Source organism: Mesoplodon mirus (genome assembly GCF_964341445.2).
Source record: "Mesoplodon mirus genome assembly, chromosome: 2".
Classification (NCBI taxonomy): Eukaryota; Metazoa; Chordata; class Mammalia; order Artiodactyla; family Ziphiidae; genus Mesoplodon; species Mesoplodon mirus.
In genome coordinates this window covers 197408298-197433906 of record NC_138977.1, presented here as the reverse complement: position 1 = coordinate 197433906, position 25609 = coordinate 197408298, and the positions used below count along the sequence as shown (strand labels likewise).

General features: G+C 42.8%; 1 protein-coding gene and 1 long non-coding RNA gene across 4 annotated transcripts in view; one reads left to right on the top strand and one right to left on the bottom strand.

Annotated features, from left to right (window-relative positions):
* The window catches only part of PLCE1 (phospholipase C epsilon 1), a 313229-nt gene that overhangs the window by 146508 nt on the left and 141112 nt on the right, over nt 1-25609 (bottom strand). For all 3 annotated transcript variants that reach the window (XR_014291928.1, XM_082604110.1, XM_082604111.1), the window contains exon 3: nt 21178-21466. Coding sequence is in view for 2 of the 3 variants with exons in the window: in XM_082604110.1 (XP_082460236.1) it covers nt 21178-21466 (289 nt within the window). In the remaining variant the exon portion in view is untranslated. The remainder of the gene's footprint in view (nt 1-21177; nt 21467-25609) is intronic.
* LOC309795810 lies at nt 6262-17038 on the top strand. Its single transcript, XR_014292367.1, has 3 exons — nt 6262-6440; nt 6624-6708; nt 16516-17038. It is a non-coding gene; the product is annotated as an uncharacterized lncRNA (long non-coding RNA).

The window sequence follows — 25609 nt, the reverse complement described above, 5'->3', positions numbered from 1 at the left end:
CTTCCTAGCACTATTTTTTGAAAAACTGCCCCACTGAATGGTCTTGATACATTTGTTGAAAATTATTTGACCATACATGCAAGGGATCTCTATTCTATTCCATTGGTCTATATGTCTGTCCTTATGCCAGTACCACACTGTTTTGATTACTGTAGCTTTGTAGTAAGTTTAGAAATTGGATATGTGAGTTTTCCAACCTTTTAACTTTTTATTTTAAAAAACTTATTTTGGTTATTTTGGGTCCCTGAAAGCCCATGTGCATTTTAGAATCAGCTTATTAATTCCTGCAAAAAAGGCAGCTGGAATTTTGATAGGGAATGCACTGAATCAGTAGACTACTTCGGGGAGTACTGCCATCTTAACAATATTAAGTTTTAAATCCATGACCACAGGAGATCTTTCCATTTATTGAGGTCTTTTAAAATTCTTTCAACAATGCTTTGTAGTTTTTAGTGCACAAGTCTTGAATTTCTTTTGTTAAACTTATTCTTAAGTATTTTATTATTTTTGATGCTGTTGTAAATGAAATAGTTTTTGTAACTTCACTGTCAGATTGTTCATTCATGGCTAGTGTACAAAAATACGACTGCGCTTGTATCTTGCAAACTTGCTGAACTCATTTATTAGTTCTAATAGTATTTTAGTGTATTCTTTAGGTTTTTCTATACACGATATCATGTTATCTGATAATAGAGATAGTTTTACTTCTTTGTTTCCAGTTTGGATGCCTTTTATTTCATTTTCTTGCCTAACTGCCCTGGCTAGAACCTCCAATAAAATGTTGAATAGAAGTAGTGAGAATGGATATCTTTGTCTGGTTCCTGATCTTAGGTGGAAAACTCTCAGTCTTCCACTATTATGCATTATGTTAGCTGTGGGTTTTTCATAGATGCACTTTATCAGGTTAGGGAAGTTCCCTTCTGTTCCTATTTTGTTGAGTGTTTTTACTGTAAAAGGGTATTGGGTTTTGTCAAATGATTTTTCTGCATCTATTGAGAAAATCATGTGGTTGTTATCCATTATTCTATTAATATAGTGCACTACTTTGATTTTCATATGCTTAACTGTACATTCATTTTATATTAATATATTGTGTGTGTAAGCACAGTCTAACTGAGAAGAGCTTTGTATGAGACCAGCAGACATTTATTGTCTATCTGCAGTTCTGACCCTAATTTGGACCTGTACATTGGACAAGAACAGATGGCAAACTGGGACATGGCTGTAACCATGGCTCCAAATCACAAACACTCTGATATTTTTAAAAATTATGTTTGTTTTAAAGAAAGGAAATATATATTTTAAAAGTTCATGTTGAAAATGCACTCTTTATTATTGTTTGTTATTATAATCACATTTTCAACCTGTGACGATATGAGCATCAATTAAAATAGCTCTATGACTTAAAAGAAAACTTGTGCGTGTTATTTCTGATTTAGAACATATTATTGCAGAACTGACCTGTACCAGACTTTGGGTAGGTCAAAGTCACTTAATAAGAAAAACACGTACCGACCTGCAATTTTTTTTTCCCATAAAAGGCAATACTAATGGTACTGACAGCATTACTTGCTAACGTTTTATTAAGTATCTCCTTTAGTCCTATCAGTGACTCTGGCCTGACTATGATTAAGTATTCCATTTTACAGCTCAAGAAACTCAGAGAGGTTAAGGAACTTGCCTAAATATTCACAGGTAGTTAAGTAGTGATGCCAGGATTCTGACTTAGACTCATTTGACTCCAAAGTCCATTCTCTTCACCATTTCTTGTACTCTAGGTACCAGAGTTAAATTTATGCACGAACTCAAAACTCATTTCCCCTTTTCAACTAAAATGGGACCAAAACCTGGAAGTCATTAGGATTCACCGTGTCCCACTTGTTGACCAAATGTTATTTCAAGTCAAGTACTCAGTAGGTACTTACCATGTGAATTCAACCTAAGGGGTATATCTAATCTAGTAGTGGACAAGGCTGTACAGGAACTGCTTTGTATTTAATTATGCAATTAATGGCTTTTTGACTATGTTTGATGATTTAAGCAGAAGATCTTTGCTGACAAAGTCAAAGCCACCTTTAACAGGAAAAAAAAAAAAAAAAAAGCTATGCCACAGTGGCTAATGATAGATTTGAGGACATTATGATATGGTGCATTAAAATCACCATGCCATTGTCATGTAGAGGGAGTCTGGTAATCTACAAGTCTAAGCCCCACACCATGGACCTCCCCTGAGTCCTGGCTCAGGACACTACACAATCTTGGCTCTCCTCTTACCTCTCCAGCAACGGCACTGGCTTCTGAGTCTCCTTGCAGCTCCTGAGCCTGAACTCTACAGTCTCAGTTCTCTCATCTCTCTTTCCTAGAAAAGCTCATCTCAAGCTGCAGCCATCACAGCTAAGCAGATGACTTTGCAAATGTGTAATTCCAGTTCTGACCTCTCCCTCAGCTCCAATCCTGATGCTTCTATTGGGAGTGTCTATATGAACATCCCAGCACCTCAGAGTCAAGCTATGCAAATTGGATTTAACTTTGCCCTTTCTTTTTAGGGCACCACCTTTACTTCCCCAGATCCAAAATCTTGGAGGCATTTGTTATTCCTCCATGTCCTGGGCTGATTTTGCACCCACTCATCCACCAGTTATTTCCAGAATTAGTCCCTTCCATCCCATTTTCACTGCTTTCTCTCAATTCCCACCTGCATGGATACCTGCATCAGCCTCTTGACTATCCTCTACTGTGAGATACTGAGAGGAATCCTCACAAAAGCCTTCTTAGGCCAAAGCCTAGAGGATAAGGAAGGCCATTTGGCTCTGTGAAGTGATGTCCATGATGGCAGTGGGAGCTGGAAGAAGGGTGGAGCCAGCCTAATAAAATGTGGAAAGAAAACACACAAAGGTTTCATCATGTCTGGGAGAGACCTCATAATTCCTTCCTGAGGTCAGTTCCTCTCTGATTTGGTATAAAACAGTCATAGGACCTGGAATAACAACTGTCATCCTCTGTCAGAGCAGCAGAGACAAAGGAGGTACTGGTGCCCATACCAGGACATAAACAGTTCAGACTGCCCAGCCTCTGTATCTGTGACCCTGAGCCAGAGTGCTGCCAGCTCTGACTGGGCAAACTAGGGCTGCATGCCTGGGAGCGTTGGGTACCTTCATTCTCATGCCTCCCACCAGAGGCATGTGGTAAGGAGGTGGTGAAGGGGGAGCCCTAGGCTTCACATGCAATGCAGGAGAGCGCTCAGGTGCCCGGGCTCTGAAGTGGGACAGAACCAAGTCCAAATCCCACTCAGCCACTCTCTAGTTGCTTAACGCTGTAATTAATCTCTCAGAGCGGAGCAGGCCATCTGCTCAGCTTCCTGTGAACTCCCAGCTGGAAGGAGTACAAAACACCAGTAAAGAAACAAGAAGATGGGGAAAATCAATTAACTCCTTAGAAGTGAAATATCATACGTGGTTGGGACAAATACTCTGGCAAACCTCTGAAGTTGGAAGGGGGTGGGATCACTATGAAGTCCCCAAAATGCCTTTTAAAACAGAGACACCCACTTAGCCTAACCACAGGGCCTTGGTTTGTGGATGGGGACAGGCAAGCTGGGGGCCAGAAGGGAATAGCTCAGGACAACAGAGGGTAAAGCCACCAGCTATCTTCCCCCTTCTCAAGCTCTTCTTAAGCAATTGGAATTTGTAGGGGTACCAATTTATGGCCCCTAAGTCTCAGTTTTCTTAACTTTGAAATGGGGATCATGAGCCTACCTCACCAGGTTGCTTTGGGAATTACATGATGTGTACACAAAACACTCAGTATAGTGGCTGGGCCATTAATAGAAGACCTACATGTTTCCACATGAACTCTGGGGAGGTTGTCGTATGCCCAAGGAATGTGTTATTATTTACTTGTTTATAAGCACATGAGAGTTGGCAAAGGGAGAGAATAGGTCATTAATACACATAAGACATGTGGCTTTTCATTCTGTTGAAGGCCCAATTACTTAGTGGTCTGTTATTTCTTTCAGGGTGACTTCCTTTTTGTCTACAGTTACAGATATAAATATAAATAATACAAAGAGATTCTATTTTTTAACAGCTGGTGGATCATATATAATTACTCTGTAAGCTCTTCACCTGAAGGGACCCAACTGGACCCTTGCCCTCTCTGAAGGAAGAATCCTCTCTGACCACTCTGAGTGAGTCTTACAGTTGTTGACCACCAATCCTGGGCACCAAAGAGAACTCTCAAACATCTTTGTCAATGGGAAAGACCTGGGGTCTTTTCAAGGTGACCTTGAAACTGAATGAGACCAAGGGATTGAGGACAGAAGGCAAGGGCGAAAAGAGTGTTTGCACAATTAGTGAGTGGCACAGCTAGCATTGAACCCAGGATTTTTTTTTTTTTTTTTTTTTTTTTTTTTTTTTTTTTGCGGTATGCGGGCCTCTCACTGTTGTGGCCTCCCCCGTTGCGGAGCACAGGCTCCGGATGCGCAGGCCCAGCGGCCATGGCTCACGGGCCCAGCCGCTCCGCGGCATATGGGATCCTCCCAGACCGGGGCACGAACCCGTATCCCCTGCATCGGCAGGCGGACTCTCAACCACCGCGCCACCAGGGAGGCCCGAACCCAGGATTTTTACCTAGGAATTTTGTTGTTAAAATAATGCAGATTCTGATTCAAGAGGTCCTGGTGGGGTCTGAGATTTCTTCTGGTTCTGGGACCACATTTTCAATTGCAAGAGGGTTGGTGTGGCTAAAGCACTTAGAACAGTTTATGGCATGTAGTTGCTGACCCAATAAATGGTAGTTATTATTGTTTCTATTACTCACACTGGTTGAGTTACGTGTAGCTCTTAGCAATAGGGCAAGTGCCTTTGGGTTTAGAAATCCATTTTCTGGGGACTTGATTGGCTCAGACCAGTGCCCCAGGGTTCAAAGACGGACTCAAATAGGCTGGTGAACTGACCACACCAAGCTTTGAAGTTGCCTTCTGAGCCAAAGATTAGAGCTTAAGGGGAAGTGGAACAAACAAACAGGATAACATTTTTTAAAAGGCTGCCTCCTGTGTGTGGCAGCAACCAAAGGGTGCTGCAGCAGGATGGGGCTCTTGTTCTGTGTGCAGCAGGTGGGCTTCCCGCTCCAAGACCAGGCGTAGGCCTGGCATGGAAGCTTTTGGCCCTCAGAGGATGAGTTAGTTCTCCTTAGGCAAAGGTGTGTGACACAAAAGCCATGAGATACAGAAAGGTCCCTTGAGGAGGCTTCCAGAGGTAATCTAGAGTCTTGCTACTCAACATGAGGGTCTTGGCCATCAACAACTGCATCACTTGGGAATGTCCTAGAAACTCAGAATCTCAGTCCCTGCCCCAGACAGACCTAGTAAATCCAAATCTGCATTTCAGCAAAGTCCCTAGGAGATTCACATGCACATTACTATTTGAGAAGCACTGCTTTGATGGAGTTTCATTGTAAGTAGGGTGGCCACAGGGAAAGAAGCATCCAGATATAGCAGAAAATAAGCCCACTGGCTTCACAAACCCACACCCAGGACCACAATCATAGTCATTACTTATCATCACAATTATTTGCAGCAGTTAACAACAGCAGCTTACAGTTTTATAAATGGCTTAGAGTCAGCAAATTGAATGCCCCTACATTGCTTTGATTTATAGGATAAGCCTATTATTTCCACTTTGTGGATACGGAAAACTAAGGTTCAGAGAGACTGAATAATCAAATAATCAAAAATTCATTTTCAACATAGGAGCCGAAATTACAATTATGTTATTCCACCATAGGTCACTTCATAAATATATGGTTTCTCATTAATTTGTACTAAATTGAGCAGTAGAAAGATTTAGTCTTAATAACAATATTTTTAAAGCAATGCAGGCTTTTTGCTTTTAGGTCCAAAGTAATAAAGGTACAAGAATAATCTTTTCAAAAAAACAATACCACCAGAATTTATGTCCAAGTTAAACACTAAGCAGTCACCTTTGGGTATGATATATGTGATACAAAGGTGCTCTGGGTAGCCCTGGTCCTTTCTTGGTGCTGTTTTCAGAGTCTGTAGTACTGTTGTTTGGACCTCCTATAGCTTATGTTTCTATCTCCAACTCCCTCGCGGCAGGGCGCCTGCAGAGAGGAGAGTTTAGTAACTGCCACTGAATGAACAGATGGAGAGACTGATAAACACAAAGGAATGTGACACAGCCTAAGGCCAAAGGAATCTAAGACCTGGGCTCCCCCCTCCCCCCACTGTGGAGAGATGAGAAGGTTCTGGAAGGGATGTGGCATCCATGTCAGCAAGCAGACTCTTCCTCAGATAGCTAGTGTAATCTCTCCAAGTCCACCAGACATTCAGACAGAAGCAAGGAAGAGAAGAAGAACAGGAAGTCCTTCAAATGGAATCCACTGGCAAGGCTGAACTTTGTGACCCACTTTTGATATATGAGGTAGTCTGTGCTTTGCTGAACATGTCTGTTACTGTACATCTGTATGTCCATCCCATCCCCTATCCATTTCCCTCCCTTTCCCTTCTTCTATCTCTTTTTCCTCCCTCATTTCCTTCTATCCTTTCTTTCCTTTTTTTTTTTTAAAGGAAGAGTTTGCATTTAAAAATTCCAATTTTCTCACAGCTGAGGCAGAGAAGGAGAAAAAGGAATTTACCTGTGTATGATCCACCTGAGCTAACCGGGAAGATGAGAGAGACCTTCGAGGCAGGTGAGGTGCTGTTGGTGGTTGATGCAGCCTGGAATCGTGGGAAGGGATGGGGGTGGATGGGAGAAATGAGCTCTGAGGGCAAGAGCCAGGAATAGCTCTATCTGGACCCCTGTCCTCCTGAGGTCTGCCTTGACCCAGGGGCCACCTGCAGCTCCAGATGGCCTCCAGACGAGGGCACCCTCCCCAGCTCCATTTCCCACAGTCCCCTCCATGCCCCCTCCCTCCTGCCAAACCTGACCCCTTGCTATTGTCTCCAGAGAACCATCCTGATCTAAGCCTCTGTTCTTGCTATTTCTGGAATGTCTTACTTGCTCCATCTCCACCTTTTTCTGTTTATTTGTTTTGGACAGTGTGCTAATCACTTTATATTGATTAGGTTCATTGATTTTATCCTGTTATAATTTTCTGAGGCAAGTATCTGCATTGTCCCCATTTAATAGGCAGGATGATACAACTTAGAAAGGTTAAGTTAACAGAAAGGTTAAGTAATCTGCCCCAGGTCACACAGCTTGTCTGTTGTAGATCTGGGATTTAGGTCTGTCTGTCACCAAAGTGCACAATCTTAATCACTAATTTTTGCCTCATATGTGTCACAGTACAGTGTAACCACATATTCAAATGTCAGTCTTTCTGTCAACTAAATCAGTGACTCCTAGAGATGAAGGACACTGCCTTTTTTCATTGTTTTCATCCCTGGCTAGAACAAAGCCATGGCCAGCACTCAGCAAATGTTCTCATAGTGTGTTATATTACATTATATTTCCTAGAGGTGGGCTAGAGACAGGGTAAGAGCTTAAGAGGTTGGGAACTTACCAAAACCCTGTCTATGGAAAATGTGAATGCTCTCTGGAACTTTTCCAACCCAGTTCCTGAACATGAAACACACTTCCAGATGGTCTAACTTGGGCTTTAACATCCCATTAGCAGGAAAAAAAAAAAAGGTACTGTATATGTTTTAGGTTCAGAACACAATCCATTTCTGGGTTTGCAGCTGAGGTGTTGAGAGACGCTACAAAAAAGGACAAAGACCGAAGAGCACACAGTTATATCAGACTGGAGTGAATCAGTGAAACAAGATATTAACCCACTTGAAGACCCTTGAGGCCTCCAGCCTTTCCCCTTGGATAACTCTGAAAGGCGTCCAGTGAGTTCCAGTTTGGGCAGGGGTTTGTTTATTCTGCCTGGTTCAAATCAGGGCTATGGATCCCTCATGGTTTTCATGTCCCTAAAGGTTTTCCACATTTGGGCAAGATCTGTGCTTTATGGAAGCCCGAGGAGGCCCTGCTCCCAGCCCCTTGGGCTGAGCCGACTGCGTCACCCCTTGGCACGGATGCAGAGGTTTTCACAGTGGGGCTGTGTCATAGTAAAAATGCCTCCATTCTTAACCAACCGTAATTTTTATTACATTTCATTTTTCTCCCCGTGATGCTAAATTTTCATGACCAATCTTTTTCCGGTAAGCACTGCCCTGTGCCAACGAAAACTGCGTGGGTTCACACTGGCTTCTGGCCCTTTATTTTGAGTGCACCATTCCTGATCCGGGGATACTCATGCAAGTTTGTAATTACTACTCTCCCTCCTTCCGAGGGTGTCCTACCTCCAGGCTCTTGGCCTATACCATGTTTTTGTTGTTCTCCCCTTCCTAAAATTCAACCTGCTTAAGAGCCTGTGATGGCTTTCTAATGCTTTAGGTCCAAATTTTCACCTTGTTCTCTCCAAATTGTGACCACATCTACCAAGTTAGCCTTACACCTCACTGCATCCGCCCACAGATCATTGCTGAGAATCACTTCCTCATTGTTTCCCAGGAGCTGTGCTCATTCCCACCCTGTAGTTTATCTCATGCCTGGAATGAGACCCCCAGCAGAAGCCGGTTCAAAGAAGACTTTCCTGCTTCCAGCTCAGCCTCCTAAACCCATGAACTGAAATCCTCCCTAGCATACCATCCAGAGCACACAAATGTAGCTGTCTACAGGGTCAGACGGGTGAGGAAATGAGACTTGAGCTGGGAGGGAGACAACCCAGTGGCAGGGCCAGGTATATGGGAGAGCAAGCTGGTGTGTCTTGCTTGGGGATGTGCATGCATCAGGGCCAGCGCAAGGGGCCAAGATAGAATGGTGGCCCAGAGGTGTCAGAAAAGCCAGAACTCTACATTTTAATGCAGAATTTCCTAATGTAAAAAAAAATACTGCAGCTGTCAAAGAAAAAGCCACATAGCCTGGATTTGGCCCACCAGGGAGTTTTTGCTCTCCTGGTCAAAGCAAGACACTGCTATGACTCAGCACTCAGTGAGTTTGGCTTGGGGTGGGGGAGTGTTAACAGTCCCCCTGGGCCTGCAGCGGGGAGTGTCTTCAATCCCCCTTTCTAGTCCACACCATAGCCTGTCTTCTAAACTTCTTGGAATACAGTTCCCAGAAAGTAGAGAAAGCTGGGTTACTAGGTTGTTCCTCCTTTCCCACCTCCTCAGAACAACCACACAGCACTACAGCTCGTACAAGCTGCGTCTCTCTTTCAGAATATCATTTATTTTCAGACTCCATAGCCTCGATGGTTTTAAATGTAAACATTTTTATTTGGGGGTAAAGAGGGCTAGAGAGGCAGTGTAAGTGGGGGCACCTCTAGTTGATTTTTGTCAGAATCATCCTTTTGAAAGAGAAATCCTAGTGTGTCTCTTCTGTTTAAAACCCTCTGATGGTTTCCCATGGCTCTTAGGGATACAGACAGGAGCCCTTAACAAGAGCCTGTACTATCTGGTCGTTTGTTTTGCCTCTCTGTGGCTTAGTTTCTTCACATGTAAAAATGTGAGTCTTAAATTAGATATTAAAAACAAACAAACAAACAAAAACACTTCTCAGAGTGCCTGGCCCACAGTGAGTACCCAATACCTGCTAGCCTTTGTCACTCTGAGTTCTCCTGACTTTCCTGAGGAACCCTCCAGATCTCCACTCTCCACTCAAACCTCAAACCTGCCATACTCCCGGCTGCCATGGGGCCTTTGCACAAATGATTACTTCTGCCTCGAACACTCTTCCAGCTCCCCTTCTCTTAGTTAATATCTATTGGACCTTTAGCCCTCAGTGGAAACATCATTGCCTTCTCTGCCTGGGTTTAATCCCCCTTTTAGAGGGTCTCACACAGTCATGGCCCTTTCCCTGGTAGCATGTACCACGGCCAAAACTTGTCATTTATTTTTGTAATTACATGATTCCCTACTGGTCTTTAAGCTCCATGTGGGTAGGGAAAATGTCTGTTCTATTCTTAATACCTGGCAGTGCAGGTGTTTAATAATATTTGCAAGGTAAATGAATTTCAACCACTAGCAGCCTGTTCTTGGTGTGCTGGGGTATGATGACCACAGAGAAGAGGGCCTTCCCCAAAGATAGAGAGAAAATAGGGGCTTCTCTCTCAGCGTGAGGGCTGTGGAATGGAGGTGCCCTCATCTCTTTGCTCAGGAAAGAGACCCCAGACCCTTCAAAGCAGGGCTAATGCAGAGACTGGAGCCTCTCCTTTTTACTCCTTTTCTCTTTTCTCAACAACAGTGTGGGTCCACTTTGCAGAGATAAAGCCCTAAGGAGCACTTGCCAACAGGCCCAGGGGTATGAGGGCATATAGAGCACTGACAGAACCAGACTAGATAGAAATCATTCCATGGCTGTCTGCCTCACTGTAGGATACGGCAGGACTTTCCTGCTCAGAGGCCAATGAAGATCAAATATGCCTTGTGTGGCTCTCAGATGGTCTGTCTTCTGCCATGTACCTTTAGTCACATATTGAGCAGGGCTGGGACCAGCCCAAATGATTTTTGTAAATGATGTTTGAAAAATAGCCATTGCTGGTAAATTAACTTTAGATATTCGTGATGCTCACAGGTTCAAATCAGATGGCCTCAAACGTGCTTTTCTGGTTTTATTTAGTACAGGTAACTGTGTGTTAGCCTAGAGTTGTGTGCAGGTATTCATTTACTCATTCATTCACTCAACAAATATTTTCTGAGACTTCCTCTCCCGTTTGGTTGATTCTGTGCTATGACTGCTGACTCAGCTGTAGAAGGGAAAAGCCTTCCACCCACCCCCATAGGTACCCATATCAAAGAATGCCTGAGATAGCCTTGAAGTCCTTGGAGGTCTCTAGGTCAAGGAGGCAGCAGGTACACAGAGAAGTGATCAGTTTTGTAGTCAGACGGACCTGTGTTCAAATTGGGGGTTCCAGGTCGTACTTACATATGTATGTACACACACACACACACACATGCCCAGGACAGGCTGAGATTTGAGTGGGAGATAAAATTGGAGGGTTTCCTAATGGTTAAGAACTTGGATTGGGAATCAGACAGACTTGGGGCCAAATGCTGGCTTTGCCCCACTAAGCCCAGTTAAAGGTTTTGGTTCTAGAGTTGGCAGTCCATAAGCTCAGATCTTGTGAGTTGCCAGAGTCTCTGAAACTTTTTATACTCTCAGTTCCCCTCCATGTTCTCAGATCATCCACAACAATATCTGCTTGAAATGGATTTTAGATGTCTGCTTATTAATGTAAAAATGTGGTTCTGCGTATAAACTGGGGTAAAATACACACGACTGTTACCAAGGGTGTTTCTGGTGACTGTAAAATTCACAGGTAGAGCCTCAGAGGGGTTGAAGCATCCATTTGTTCAGGCTATTATAGAATCATTTATGGGATTAATATTATAGAAATTGTTTTCTAAAATGTTTGTTGTTATAATGAAGTACAGAGCTAAAAGACTTAAAATACCAAATATGTACGTATTTCCAGTTGGCAAAACATTTTAGACCTTCCAGAAGATGGTAAAATCTTCTGTCAGAACTTAGTCCATTGAAAACTAAACACTCTTAAAATGCCCTCTTACTACTTTAACTGTACTAGTTAAGTTTCTTGGTTTTAAGACTCAATTATGACAGAAGTTTAAATAATGACTCAGACTATCCTGAGATCTTCTCTTTTTTTCCTCTTAAATATTTGCTACTGACCCACATGTTATTATAAACAAATTATAAGCATTTTCCATTATGTTCTGTAAATGTTCCCATGGACAAGAATTTTCATAGCTCATTTAAATGAGGTTTTTGTTCTTTAAACAATTTAAAACACTCAAAAGGATTAGTACACGTACTGAAAAAAATCTCATTTAATTTTATTGTAAAGAGTAATCCATCCATCTTCATAAAAATGTACAAATTCTAACTTGAACACTAAATTTTATACCAATCTTAGTAGACATGGTGCCCAATCCCAGGAATAAATGCTTAGCATCTTTTCTACTCTGGAGGGAAGAGAGATGATATCAGCAGAGAATGAAGCTGAAACAACAGAAGCATCATAATATAGGTGAGGGCTTGTTTTCCTTGGTTAAATAGATATTCACATTTCTCCAGGCTCTAAAATGGTTTTAGAAACCTCAGACTTCATTCAAGATGGTACAGGGAATTCCCTCTGAGCCCCTACATCCTGTTCTTATCTCAACTACAGCATTTATTTACAGTCCTAAAATTGCATGTATATCTGTCCATCTCTTCCACTATCAGGTGACTTTGTCTTACTCACTGTTTTATCCTCAGGGCCTAACACAGTGCTTGGCACATAGAAGATGCTCAACAAATATTTGTTAAATGAATTAATGAGTGGCCTGATGCATGAGTCCTAAGGCAAACCATACATAGGGGCAGCCTCCAGCCTCTAGATACCTCCTTTCAAGTGTCCCGTAAGATGCTACTTCTCTGAGCCCATAGCCAGGGAGACCTGGCTAAGAGCAGAGACCTGGCTAAGAGCAGAGACTTATGGCTACCAGAGGATAAGGTGGCGGGGTGGGGGGGGAATGGGGGAAGGATAAATTGGGAGATTGGGATTGACATATACACACTACTATATATAAAATACATAACTAATAAGAACCAGCTGTATAGCACAGGGAACTCTACTCAATACTCTCTAATGGCCTATATGGGAAAAGAATCTAAAAAAAAAAGAATGTGCATATGTATATATATAACTGATTCACTTTGCTGTACACCTCAAACTAGCACAATATTGTAAATCAACTATATGCCAATAAAAATTAAAAAAAAAAAGAACAGTGGAGGGCTGGCATTTCATGGGGTTGGCAAAGGGTGGCAGCAATCATCATTACCACCATCATCACCCTCAGCATCACATCATCACTGTAACATTTATTGAACACAAATTAGATGCCAGATACTATGCTAAGTTCTTCATATACATTATCTCATTTAATCCTCAGAACAATTCTATGAGGTTGTTGCTCTTATTCCTGCATTATGGTGGCAGACTCTGAAGCCTAGAAAGGCAAAGTCACCTATTCAAGATGACACAGTGTTGAAGTCAAGACTCAAACAAAAGACAGAATGATGCTCCTGTTCAATTTCTTTTACCCATGAAGCAACTCAGAGGCTGAGAGTCCTACAGGTCAAAGAGAGCCCCAGACAATACTTGTCTTATTGATTCTGAGCCCTTCTCTCTGCTTGCTTCAACAAAGCCTCTGTCCCCCTTCTCATTTGAATGTGAGCCCCAAATGGTCTTCATTATGGCTGCAGAAAACAATACCATTGGAAACAAGCAGCTTGAATCCATCAGTCTTCACACAGGCTCCAAATGCCTCTTTTTAAACGTCACTCATGTAGTAGGTGCACATGGAAATTAACAGTCAAATAGTAAGGATGGATAGGAGGTGACAAGTAAGAGTCCTCTCTTGGAGGTAACCATTTTCGCATGATTCTGTGTCTGTTCTTTGGCAGTTATCTCCTAACTGTAAAAAAGATTTTCATCCCATTAAAAAAAATATATTCTCTTCCCTTTCAAGAAGAATACATTTAATCACCTCGATGAAAGATGAGGAATTTGGCCCATTCTACCCACTACTGCAAGTTATATTTTTTTAGTTTTATTTTTCTATTGGTAACTGTATGTTTCAGCTTTAAATACTATTCTTAATCTTCTACCTTTACATTTCAGTTTAAATGTATTTCTTAACTCCCCCAAAGTTATCCATCTGCTCTTTATCCTTCTCTAAACCTTCCTCTTTCGGGATCAATTTCTTTTCTTTTCTTTTCTTTTTTTAAACATCTTTATTGGAGTATAATTGCTTTACAATGGTGTGTTAGTTTCTGTTTATAACAAAGTGAATCAGCTATACATACACACATGTCCCCATATCTCTTCCCTCTTGCGTCTCCCTCCCTCCCACCCTCCCTATCCCACCCCTCTAGGTGGTCACAATGCACTGAGCTGATCTCCCTGTGCTATGCGGCTGCTTCCCACTAGCTATCTATTTTACATTTGGTAGTGTATATATGTCCATTGCCACTCTCTCACTTTGTCCCAGCTTACCCTTCCCCCTCCTTGTATCCTCAAGTCCATTCTCTAGTAGGTCTGCATCTTTATTCCCATCTTGCCCCTAGGTTCTTCATGACCATTTTTTTTTAGATGCCATATATATGTGTTAGCATACAGTATTTGTTTTCCTCTTTCTGACTTACTTCACTCTGTATGACAGTCTCTAGGTCCATCCACCTCACTACAAATAACTCAGTTTCGTTCCTTTTTATGGTGGAGTAATATTCCATTGTATATATGTGCCACATCTTCTTTATCCATTCATCTGTCGATGGACACTTAGGTTGCTTCCATGTCCTGGCTATTGTAAATAGAGCTGCAATGAACTAAATGTGCCAGCAGCACCCTACATTGTCTTAGCAACAGCCTCCTAAATGCCTTCAGTTCTCACTGCTCTTTCCTTCCATCCACCTTCCACATCAAACATACTCACCTGAAGTATCAGAGACCCTAATTCGGTAGGTTTGGGGGTGAAGCCCAGAAAGCTATACTTTGGACACTCAGGCTGGGCAATTCGGATGCAGGTGGGCTAAGGGTGACACTCTGAGCAGCCCCACCCCACACTGCAGCCAGATGGATCTTTCTAAAAACACAGTCTGCTCACATCACACACTTCCTTAGAACCCTTCAGTGTCTCTCATTACTTACAAGGTAAAAGCCAAGCTCTTTATCATGAAATACAACCCCATGGAGACCTATTTTCTCCCCCCAGCCCAGCCCATGCCTTCCTACTTACTCTCTGTATGCCCCAAGCTTTGGCCAGAACAGCCTGGTAGACCAGCAGTCCCTGAACACACCGTGCCTTTTCCTGTCTCATGCCTTTACACCTGGGTGCCCCATTCCCTCTGCCAGTTACCATCAGCTCCTCTGTCTGTCCCTGGCCCTCCCGGAGGAGTTTCCCTTATCAGTCAACACCCCAGGTCTCTATTCCAACCCAGTAGACCTCTCTCTTCACAAAGCCCAGCTGGGGTCCACTGCAGAAAGAACAGGAGATTGTGTTTTTAATGGGGTAGTAAGTGAGGAGTGAATGGGCTGATACAGTTAGGGGGGCTCTGCACCCCCAGAGGCAACAATGTCTGAGGAGGAGGGGAGAGGAGTTCAGACATGGAGCAAGAAAGACCCCAGAGATAACTCTGCAACCATTCCAGCACCTTGCACTGACAGCAGCTTTTGAGACACTGAATATAGCTTTTGTTCCTGCTTGGAGACTTCCTAAATGTATTTGTATTTTCATTTTGTATGTGTCTGATATGTTAGTGCAAACTACAGGCAAATTAATGTTTTCTTTCTTTGGTTCTAAAATGACCTCATTCAGTTAAGTGTTGCAAGGAGCAATGATTACATGTTCCTTGATTCTGTGAACACATCTGCCACTGGAATCCACGAAGGTTTACGGACTGTCTGTTCCGTGCCCGGTCCTGTGCCAGGCAAGGTGTTTGTGGGAGAGGAGAATGGGACCGAACAACTAAAACAAAGCTGAAATGGATGGTGCCATTGGAGAGCTGCAAACATGTCTCCCCCACGGCTGTGAGCACAGGCCTTGGAGAAGCTTGACCTGGGTTGACTGCACACACTTACTATTTGGGTGGCCTTGGGCAAGTCACTTAACCTCTATGAGCTTCAGTTTCCTGGTGCTAATATTTCTTCCTTACAGGATTGTCAAAAGGACTATCTTAATTTTTTAGTGCTGTCGTAACAAAATACCACCACTGGGATGGTTTAAAACAACACAACTTTATTCTCAGTTCTAGAGGCCAGAAGTCCAAAAGCAAAGTGTTGGCAGGGCCATGCTCCTCCTTGGACTCTGGTCAGAATCTTTCCAGCCTCTTCCTAGCTGCCGGTGGTGGCCGGCAGTCCTTAACATTCCTTGGTTTGCAGGTGCATCACTCCAACCTCTGCCGCTGTAATCACATGGGTGTTCATCCCAGAATGGTCTGTCTTCATCTCTTCTTTTGATAAAGGAGACCAGTCACTGGGTTTAGGGCCGATTCTAACTGAAAGTGACCTCATCTTAACTCAATTACATCTGTAAAGATCTTATTTCCAAATAAAGTCCCATCTGTAGGAACTGGGGTTTGAACTTCAACATATTTCTTTCAAGCGACACAAGTCAACCCACAATAAGGACTAAATGAAATAATGCAGATGAAGGGCTTGGTGCATTGCCTGAATCACAGTAAGCACTCAACAGGCTGTCTGGTTTCAAGTGCTGACTCTATCACGGACTATCTGTGTACACCTAGGCAAGTTTCTTCATGTCTCTGGGTCTCCGTTTCCTCATTAGTAGACAGTACCTCCCTCATTGGACCATTTGGTCAATGAAATCACACGTATAAAGCATTCAGAGTAATACCTGGCACCAAGCAAGAACTAAAAAATGTTCACGGCTATTACTATAATTCTAATTTTAATCCTTCCCTTTACCCAACTTTCTCTTTACAGATGGAAGAGTTTAAAATTTCAGAGAGGGGCTTCCCTGGTGGCGCAGTGGTTAAGAATCGCCTGCCAATGGAGGGGACATGGGTTCGAGACCTGGTCTGAGAAGATCCCACATGCCGCGGAGCAACTAAGCCGGTGCACCACAACTACTGAGCCTGCGCTCTAGAGCCCGTGAGCCACAACTACTGAGCCCGTGAACCACAACTGCTGAAACCCGTGTGCCTAGAGCCCATGCTCCATAACAGGAGAAGCCACCACAATGAGAAGCCCGCAACGAAGAGTAGCCCCCGCTTGCCGCAACTAGAGAAAGCCCGCGCAGCAACAAAGACCCAACTCAGCCAATAAATAAATAAATTAATTAATTAAAAATAAATAAAATTTCAGAGATATCAGTAATGGGGAAGTCACCTTGAAAAAATTAAAAAATAAATATAATTCCTCTGCTTCACCCTCCTTCTCCCCCAAAAGACACACAATTGTTTTGACTCAAGAAGCATCATGTCTCCAGTAATATCTGAGGTAGGTAACTTTGCTCTTCACTGGAGCTTTGAAGAAGCTCCCCCTGGTTATAAGCATGGGTGTGGAGTCACACTCCTCACACCTGAGCATGTTTAGGTACATCTCGACATGGAGCCACACTCCTGGATGACACCTGGCCACCTGTGTCCCAAGGCAGAGGGCTTTTGTATTGTGCCTACCAAACTTCCCAGCCCCGTGAGCTACAGACCCTACCAGCAACTGACTAGCCTTGCACTTTATGAATCTCTTGAGGGTAGTAAGGACTACCTCAGTAGACCTGAAACCTAATATTACATCTTCTCTGGAGTGAGAAATATTATTTTACAAGTTGAAGGCTTCCAGATGTGATCTTTCACATTCTTCCCAGAGGTGACACAGCCCTAGGCCATAGTGGGCAGTGAATGAACACTTTTTAGTTGATTAACTGGCACAAAAACATACCCCCAAAGTTACATCAAAGCATACTTTAACATCAATGAAGTAATTTCAAGGTCACAAAACTAGTAAGTCGGAGGATTTCTTAAATACACTTAAATCTTGGAATTAGAACTATGGATATGCCTTCCCTTGCCTGGTAGGCATGTAAAAGGTAATTGTTTTGATTATGAGGAAGTCAACCAGGACAGCCTTAATAAACTAAATTATTTATGAGGTACAAGCACATAGTTCAAATGTGTGTGTGTATTCCTATTAGGACTTCTTATTTTTATACTCAAAGGCATTTACTTTAGAAGAAGACACAAACAGAACATACTTATTGCAGTAGAAGAAAATAAGTTGAAAATTTATTAGACCTTTCTATCAGAAACAGAATATCTCCCATTTTCAAATAAGAATATTACATTTGTAGGGCAGTTTTTGTTTTCATATTGATATTCTTTCTATAGTCTATATATGATGAATAATTTTATTTATTAATAGCTATGCTATACATACACATACCCAAACTGATTAAAAATGAGCATTGTCTACTACATAATTTAAATATGGGTAACTATGCTTTGTCCTGGTAATACATAAATATTTAATCCTTTAATTTACAAACTTACTTAGGAACAATTTGAGAAGGAAAAATTGAGTTTAACGTACTAAATTTATTATATTGGCTGATACAATATGCACATTTGAAAACATTTAGCCTCCTTATATTGAAAAATCCTCCCCTTGTCACTACATTTTTTACTTTTGCTATTTCAGTGCTTTACATTATTGTCAATTATCTTATTCTTTTCTCTCCCTTTTTACTTTATTGTGATTTTGTAATTTTTAGTAGGGAGTACAATGGAAAAAAAGAAACAAAAGCAGGTGGATTTAGAAAATGTATTCCTGATTATTGAAGTTAATAATTCTTTTGGCTGCCACTGCTATACAGAGTTGGTCCTGGGATTCTAACAAGGTTAATGGGAAGGAAGAGAAGGGGAACCAGATGGGAAGTAGAAAGATCTTGATTGTACTCAACTAGTGGAAGTCCCTGACAGTCCTTACACAGTCCCTGGTGTAAGCTCTCCATTTTCCATTTTGAGACAGTTCATCCTTGTAATCAAGGGCATATGCTTGCTTTTTGATACTTCATATCAGAAAATGTTTCTTATTATTTGGCAAACTTTCCACTTAGTTGATGGACCATCCTCATTGGTCCTGAAGGCAGAAAACCAGGAATGTACTGACTGTTGGCTGTTTTTCTAGAGCCACCTGTACCACTGGAGGTGTGCAAGCTGATGGAGATTTCAGAGAGTTAGCAGAATCCTGTAGACTGTGGTAAAGCTGCAAGGCTGCAGAACTCTGACTAATCAACACTTAAGTTACCAATTCCTGACTTGTGAATGCCCTGTGAATAATGAAGAATGGGTTGCACATTTTCTCCTCCTAGTCTCACCTACTATAGGCAGCTCCAACCCTCATCTTGGAATCATAACCACTTCCAGGAGACAAGTTGACTTGGGACACCTGCAGGTCACATGAAAAGCTGTCTTCATATTTCTTTTTCTTTTTCGGTTCTTTCTAACCAAAGACCTACAGAACATGTTTCTCCTCCTTTTTAAATTCTTCAGTTCTTGTGTGTGTGTGTGTATGAGGTAAAACACATATAACAAAAACTTCAGCAGGCTTCCCTGGTGGCGCAGTGGTTGAGAGTCCGCCTGCTGATGCAGGGGACGTGGGTTCGTGCCCCGGTCCGGGAGGATCCCACATGCCGTGGAGCGGCTGGGCCTGTGAGCCATGGCCGCTGGGGCTGCGCGTCCGGAGCCTGTGCTCCGCAACGAGAGAGGCCACAGAGGTGAGAGGCCCGCATACAGCAAAAAATAAAAAAAAAAATAAATAAAAAAAATAATAAAGATAACATATTAGCTGATGATCCAACGAGTCTCAGAGATGGGAATGCTGATAGGAGTTCTGATCTGAATACAGACAGGCAAAGAGCCATTGAGATCAAGTTATTATCAGGGCAACAGACACCTTAACAAGTGGCCTCCTTTTTTCTCCCCAGAGGTCTGTGTAAGACTGGAGGCAGCCTGCCTTGGTTGGGGAGCCTGGAGATCTGCCCTTTTGCAATTAATGGGGAAGAAACAAAGTGGCTTTTATTGACTTCTGTTTGTTTACGGCCAAGCCATTTGTCACATGGAACATTAACTCTGTCTCCAAACTCTTTGAACACTTAGAGCCACTTCCACCACATTATTTGGCATTTAACTCTCTGCAGTCTGTTCTTTGAATACTTGGTGGATGCAAATGTGGCCTCCTCATTAGGATCATAAACAACTTAAAGGCGAGTAAATTGACTTGTACTTTATTAGGATCTCCCATAACACCTACACACTGCTGGGCACAGAGTGGGTATCTGATCAACACAGCTTGATTAACTCACAGGATAAGGTCCTCACATAGAGTCACAAGCACTGAAGCAATGCCAACTCTACATGCTAATCTCAGCCCAAATTCCCAGGAAGAGCATTGATGGAGAATGTAAGCTTGGCAGTTACCAGGAGCCGCACTGGAGTAGGGAAATTTTGAATCCTATGTATAGGGGAAACTGCCTATTACCTAGAGACTGCAAGTTCCTTGGGGGCAGGGGCTATGTTTTGTTCCCTACCCAGCACCCAGTAGGGGCTCAAAAAACATATGCTGAATGAATGAAACACATATGAAACCAAGTGTCTCCTCTTTAGTCTCTTGGATTAGTTGTCCCACATTTTGTGTTTTTCTTCATTCATTCTTTATAACCAATCCACAAAAGTGAAGGTGACTCTAGAAAACAAATCAACATGGCACCCACTCAGGTGTGAACCCCCTCTAGGGCCCACCCAAGGGGTGCTGGAGTGGGGAGGTTGAGGATCAAGGAGGAAGGCCACTGGCCTGATAATCGCAGGTCTGGGGCTTGCTGTGGAGGGACAAGAGCTGCTCTCCTTGAGAGAAGTGGCCGGATGTCAGATTGAGCTCTTGGCAGCCCGCAGGCAGTGGAATGCTGCTCTGCGTGGTCCCCGTCTGGCTGGCAGCTTCCTGCCAGGGAATACTGCCAAGCGGGTGGTGACAGCTGTGCAGTGCACAAATCTCCAAGGTTCTTTGGTGCACTGCCATTTCTGACTTGCCTTTCTGCTACTTGTGGGAAGTAGCTGGGAAGTTCTGATCCCATTTTCCTTTGGCTTTCATTTTTCAGCAGGACACCTATCTCATCTTTTAAGATGGGAGTCAGTGGAAGATGGCCTTTAGCTCTTCTGGTCAACATGAACCTACTGATTCTGTGTAGAAACGAGAACTATATTCCACTCTGTTTTGAATGAAACGGTTGGTTTTCACCGTGGCCACATGACTACACTTGTTTACAAGGCTTTTTTACAATAATTGACATCTGTCATAGACTACCACTAGGGGAAACCACCTATCTGAATAACTTAGAAAAATTAAAGATAGCCTTTTAGCCATTTTTGAAAAAGAAATTTCAATATCTTAATGCTTATTATTTGGAATGTTTATACCTTAAGGGATTTTGATAGAGGACTATCTTTTTATATATTCTCTTAAAGCAGCTATCTTTTCTTAAAGTTGCTGATACGTGGACTCAATTTTCCATCAGGAGATGCAATAAATGTTAACTTAGATTCTTTTCTGCATTCAAAGATGAAAAGTTAAAAGTGAAATTTCAGACATTACCTTTCAGCATCATTCGTCCGGTGGATCCTCCAAAAGAATTGAGAAGGCTACTTCTTGCTCCTAAAGATGTGGTGGCTTCTAGGAGAGAGCCGGTGATGTACTGAGATATGGAAGTCCTTTGGAGAGTGGCACGATACTCACAAACAGTGTCTTGGACACATTGCTTTAAGCACGGACCAATGCTAATCCTTTCATGGGCTGTCTCGGAGGCTGGGAGCTTTGTGAAGAAATGGAGAAGAGATCTAATTGTCTCTTCTGTTTCTTCTCCCCTTCTCACTGCACTGTAGATCTGTGAATAGCACAAAGTACAGGAAGTATTAATCTAGTTTCTTAGAAAAGCAAATTAACTTGTTGACAAAACGCCAAGATGACTTATTAAGAAAGAAGGCTCAGTCACTCTAAGTGCAAACACTCGTGAACACTGGACTCATGCATTAACCTGAACATTCTACAGACACCATTTATTTGGGAATGCTATGTGTAGTTATGAAATGGGCCATTCAAACAACCTTGCTATCAAACAGAGCACTTACAACTTGTACAAACCAAAAATATATTCAGCTCAAATTTCTCCTCCTCCTCCTCAGCAGAATAAAGCTCGTCTGTAGCGGGACAAGGGCAAACCTTTCCTTTTTGTCCTTCTGGACCCTCCTGAGTGACTCTCCCAGATCTATCTCCAAGGAACACTGCAGACTGATTCATGAGGCATCTTCCCTCCATGCTCAAAATGAAGTAAGGATGAGAGGGTTAAGGGACAGGAGAACATCTATATTTCTCTCTCGGGTGTAATCCTTCAATCCGTCAGCTTGGATCAAAGTCTTTGAATACTTTTTCCATATCCAATGAGTTGACAGATCCTGCCCACTCTTCCTCCTTCCATCTTTCCTTCTGTCACTGCCACTATCCTGATTTCCTCTTTCCCTCATCATCTGAATTCACCAAGAATTATCTCAAGGAGACTGGATTATTAGGACAGTCTCCCAGCCATAATTCCAATCCATTCCAATACAGTCGTTCAACAGGCATGTATATAGATCTGTTCTGCGAGAAGCACTGAGATAAAAGATGTGGGGCACGTACAAAGAGTAACACACCTCTTGTGCTACAGGACTTCACAATCTAATTTAGAAGATGAGACCTGAAACTTATGAGGTTCGACATTATTTCTCGGAGGTTTGGGGTTTTGTCAAGGTCTCTGGGAAGCCAGAGCCTTCTGGGTAGTGTATAAGCGACAGGGAAGAAAGATAACATGGGTGAATTAATCCAGCTTTCTGATGGTGGAATAAAGGTTTACTGTATTGTGTTGTCTCCATCATGTCACTTTGAGCACCTTGCCTTGGTTGACTTGTCATTCATTCATTATATCAATGTTTTTATACCAGTTACGTGTCAGGCCTGGGTAAATAAGACAGCTTCTCCTCTCAAAGAGTTCACAGTTCAGTAAGGAAGACAGATAAGCAAAAAGCTCATAGTAGGGTGGAAACTGAGGTCACCCCCTCTGTTGACACCAGTGAGTGGCCAGGGAAGGGAAGACCCTTGCATGCCCTCCAGACCCTGCATGCACCCTTGTGATGCTGCACACTCCAAATCTCACCTTAACTAGAGCCCTTGGGTACTCAAAATGACCCCTGTTGAGCTGTGCTGAGTCCTTACGAGACCCTAGAATGCACCCAGAATCCCCCGATATTCAAACTGTGCTGACACCCTAACTAGAGTTCTACTCTGCCTTCCTCTGCCTACTGGTATATGCTTGCAACTTGAAGGCAGAGTGCATATTCTTTAGCTTTAATTCTCTGTCACTAAATTTCTGGTGGCCAGTGTGGCCACCGAGATGGTGTGCTGGGACAGAAATAGCCCAGGCTTGGGGTCAGGTATATGGGATGCCTTGACCAGCCAGAGAGGATACTAATTGCCCCTTCTTAGAGATGGTGTGGGATTCACCCTGACAATACATATAAAGTGCTCAGTCTGGTGTCTACAAATGGCACCCATTACTATTGAGCAAGAAGAGAATGGACTGTATCCTCAAGGATCAGCAGGTGGCTGTCTAACAACAGAGCACAGTCGATGAAATTCACTGGGATGGGGTTACACCCTTGCTCTTAGGTGCTGCTGGACAATATCATCCTAACTTTATTTGGGTGTATTGTGAGGACAAATGGGGGTAGAGAGCTGCAGAGTTCAGGATGTGATTTCCTTCTCTCAGCTCCAAATGATACAGGCAATCCCCAACACACTAAGTCTCGAGACAGTCCTTCAGAAGTAAATGTTCTAAACATCCAGGGAAAAGAACCCACTGTGAGATTTGATAGCTAAAGAAGGATCCAGAGGGAAAGAAGATTTGAGCTGTGCCTTGGAAAACAGGCATGGCTCTAATTGGGGCAGCTGGGGAAGGCAACTCACATGGTAAGTAAAGGTGAAGAGGCTGGAACAGTGAATGTGTCCTAAGGACAGTGAGCAGAGCAGATATTAAGAGCAGGGAGTGAGTGTAGGGAAATAACTGGGAAATTGGAAACGTCAGTTGGCCTGATAAAGGGGAGCCTTGAATGTTAAGCAAAGAGGTTTAATCCATCAGAGGTGGGAAACCGTTCACTTTTCTGTTTGTCTATTTGTTTGTTTTCAGCAGAGGAATGATCCTAAAAAGGTTTTATTTTATGAAGACTAACATGCTGATGGCTCCTAGTTACCAATGTGCTGACCCACTTTCTTTACTTGCCAAGATGCTCCATTGGCTCAATATGGCCACACTCATTACCCGATGTGTTCCAGATTCCATCCCATGCCTTGAGAATCGCAATGTCTCATTCAGTCCTTTATCAATCCTTCCCAAAGTGTCTTCCTCAAATCATTAGACCTAGACGAACTGCATGAAATAAGGACTCCTTGATCATGGAAGTTTGAAAAACTCAATATGTATTTCTACTTTTGAAGACTTACATTGCTTATTAAAATATCAACAATTAAAAGGGTCAGAGTAAAGAAATCTATTTTATTTTGTTTAACTGAATGTCTTGATTATTTCTCATGTTATCTGACCATGGATTTTTGTTAAAGAACATAGCCTACAAATGTAGCATTGTATGGAATAATTTGCTCTAATCTAATGGCCGTTTCTTATTCTCATGTCCTTGACCTCTGTGGAATCTCTGAAATAGACCATCACCCAGCTTTCTCAAAGTCCTGCCTCTCTTATCATTTCAGTGCTCCATCTTTGCCTTATACTTATTTTTTTAAATTAATTAATTAATTTTTGGCTGCGTTGGGTCTTTGCTGCTGCGCAGGCTTTCTCTAGTTGCGGTGAGCGGGGGCTACTCTTCCTTGCGGTGTGCAGGCGTCTCATGGCGGTAGCCTCTCCTGTTGCGAAGCACAGACTCTAGGCTCATGGGCTTCAGTAGTTGTGGCACGCAGGCTCAGTAGTCGTGGCTCATGGGCTCTAGAGCGCAGGCTCAGTAGCTGTGGCGCATGGGCTTAGCTGCTCCACAGCATGTGGGATCTTCCTGGACCAGGGATCAAACCCGTGTCCCCCGCATTGGCAGGCGGATTCTTAACCATTGCACCACCAGGGAAGTCCCTGCCTTATTCTTATTAAAGGTTTCCTCCTCAGGCCTTTAGGACAGTTGTGATACAACAGAGAGATGCCAACAAGTGTCTAATGTAGGGGGTCAACAATTGGCTGAGGAACTGTGGGCCAGGTTCACCCAAGGGACCTGCTTCATTTGACACACACCATTTTAAAATCAGGAAAGTTTACACATCTGAAGTTAGAGCATCATCTGAAAAATGGAACAATCTGGCAACACTGAGCACTTCCATGAGTTCTCCAGTTAGTGCCGGTCCCCATCACTCTCTAGTAAGCACACCTGGCCAATTATCTGGTCACCATTAGTATATGTGTTTGTGACACTTGCTTTAATGGGATATCGATATGGAGGTAGATACATACAATAAACCTGTACTGAGCTCCTCCAATCTGTCCTCTGTGTGCTCTTGCCTGTGCTAGTTTCTGAGAATACAGAGAGAAAGCCATGGCCTCTACTCTTAAGGGCTGTTGCAGCTCACCTCCAACATATATAAATGTTATGTATATATTAAGTAATTGTTCAGCATTGCTATCAGCTGTTTCCAAGCCCTCAAACTTGTCTGAAGAAATAAGAGAGGAAGAGCTCCCAGAATAAAGCTCTGAGCTGCCATCACTACTGCTAAAACCCCATCCACAAAGAATCAGAAAGATAGCTAAGGTTCTACCACCATCTGGACTAAAATATGCCATTCATATCAATACTGGATGAGCTGAATTCAAAGTGCTTGTTGGAAAAATGCTGAAATATGGATGAAGTGGTGGTAGATATGGCAGTGCTCAGGGTACATGTTAAAAATAGGCTATAACCTCTTATTAGATCATTCAGTTAAAAAAAAGAAGCAATTGTGGAAA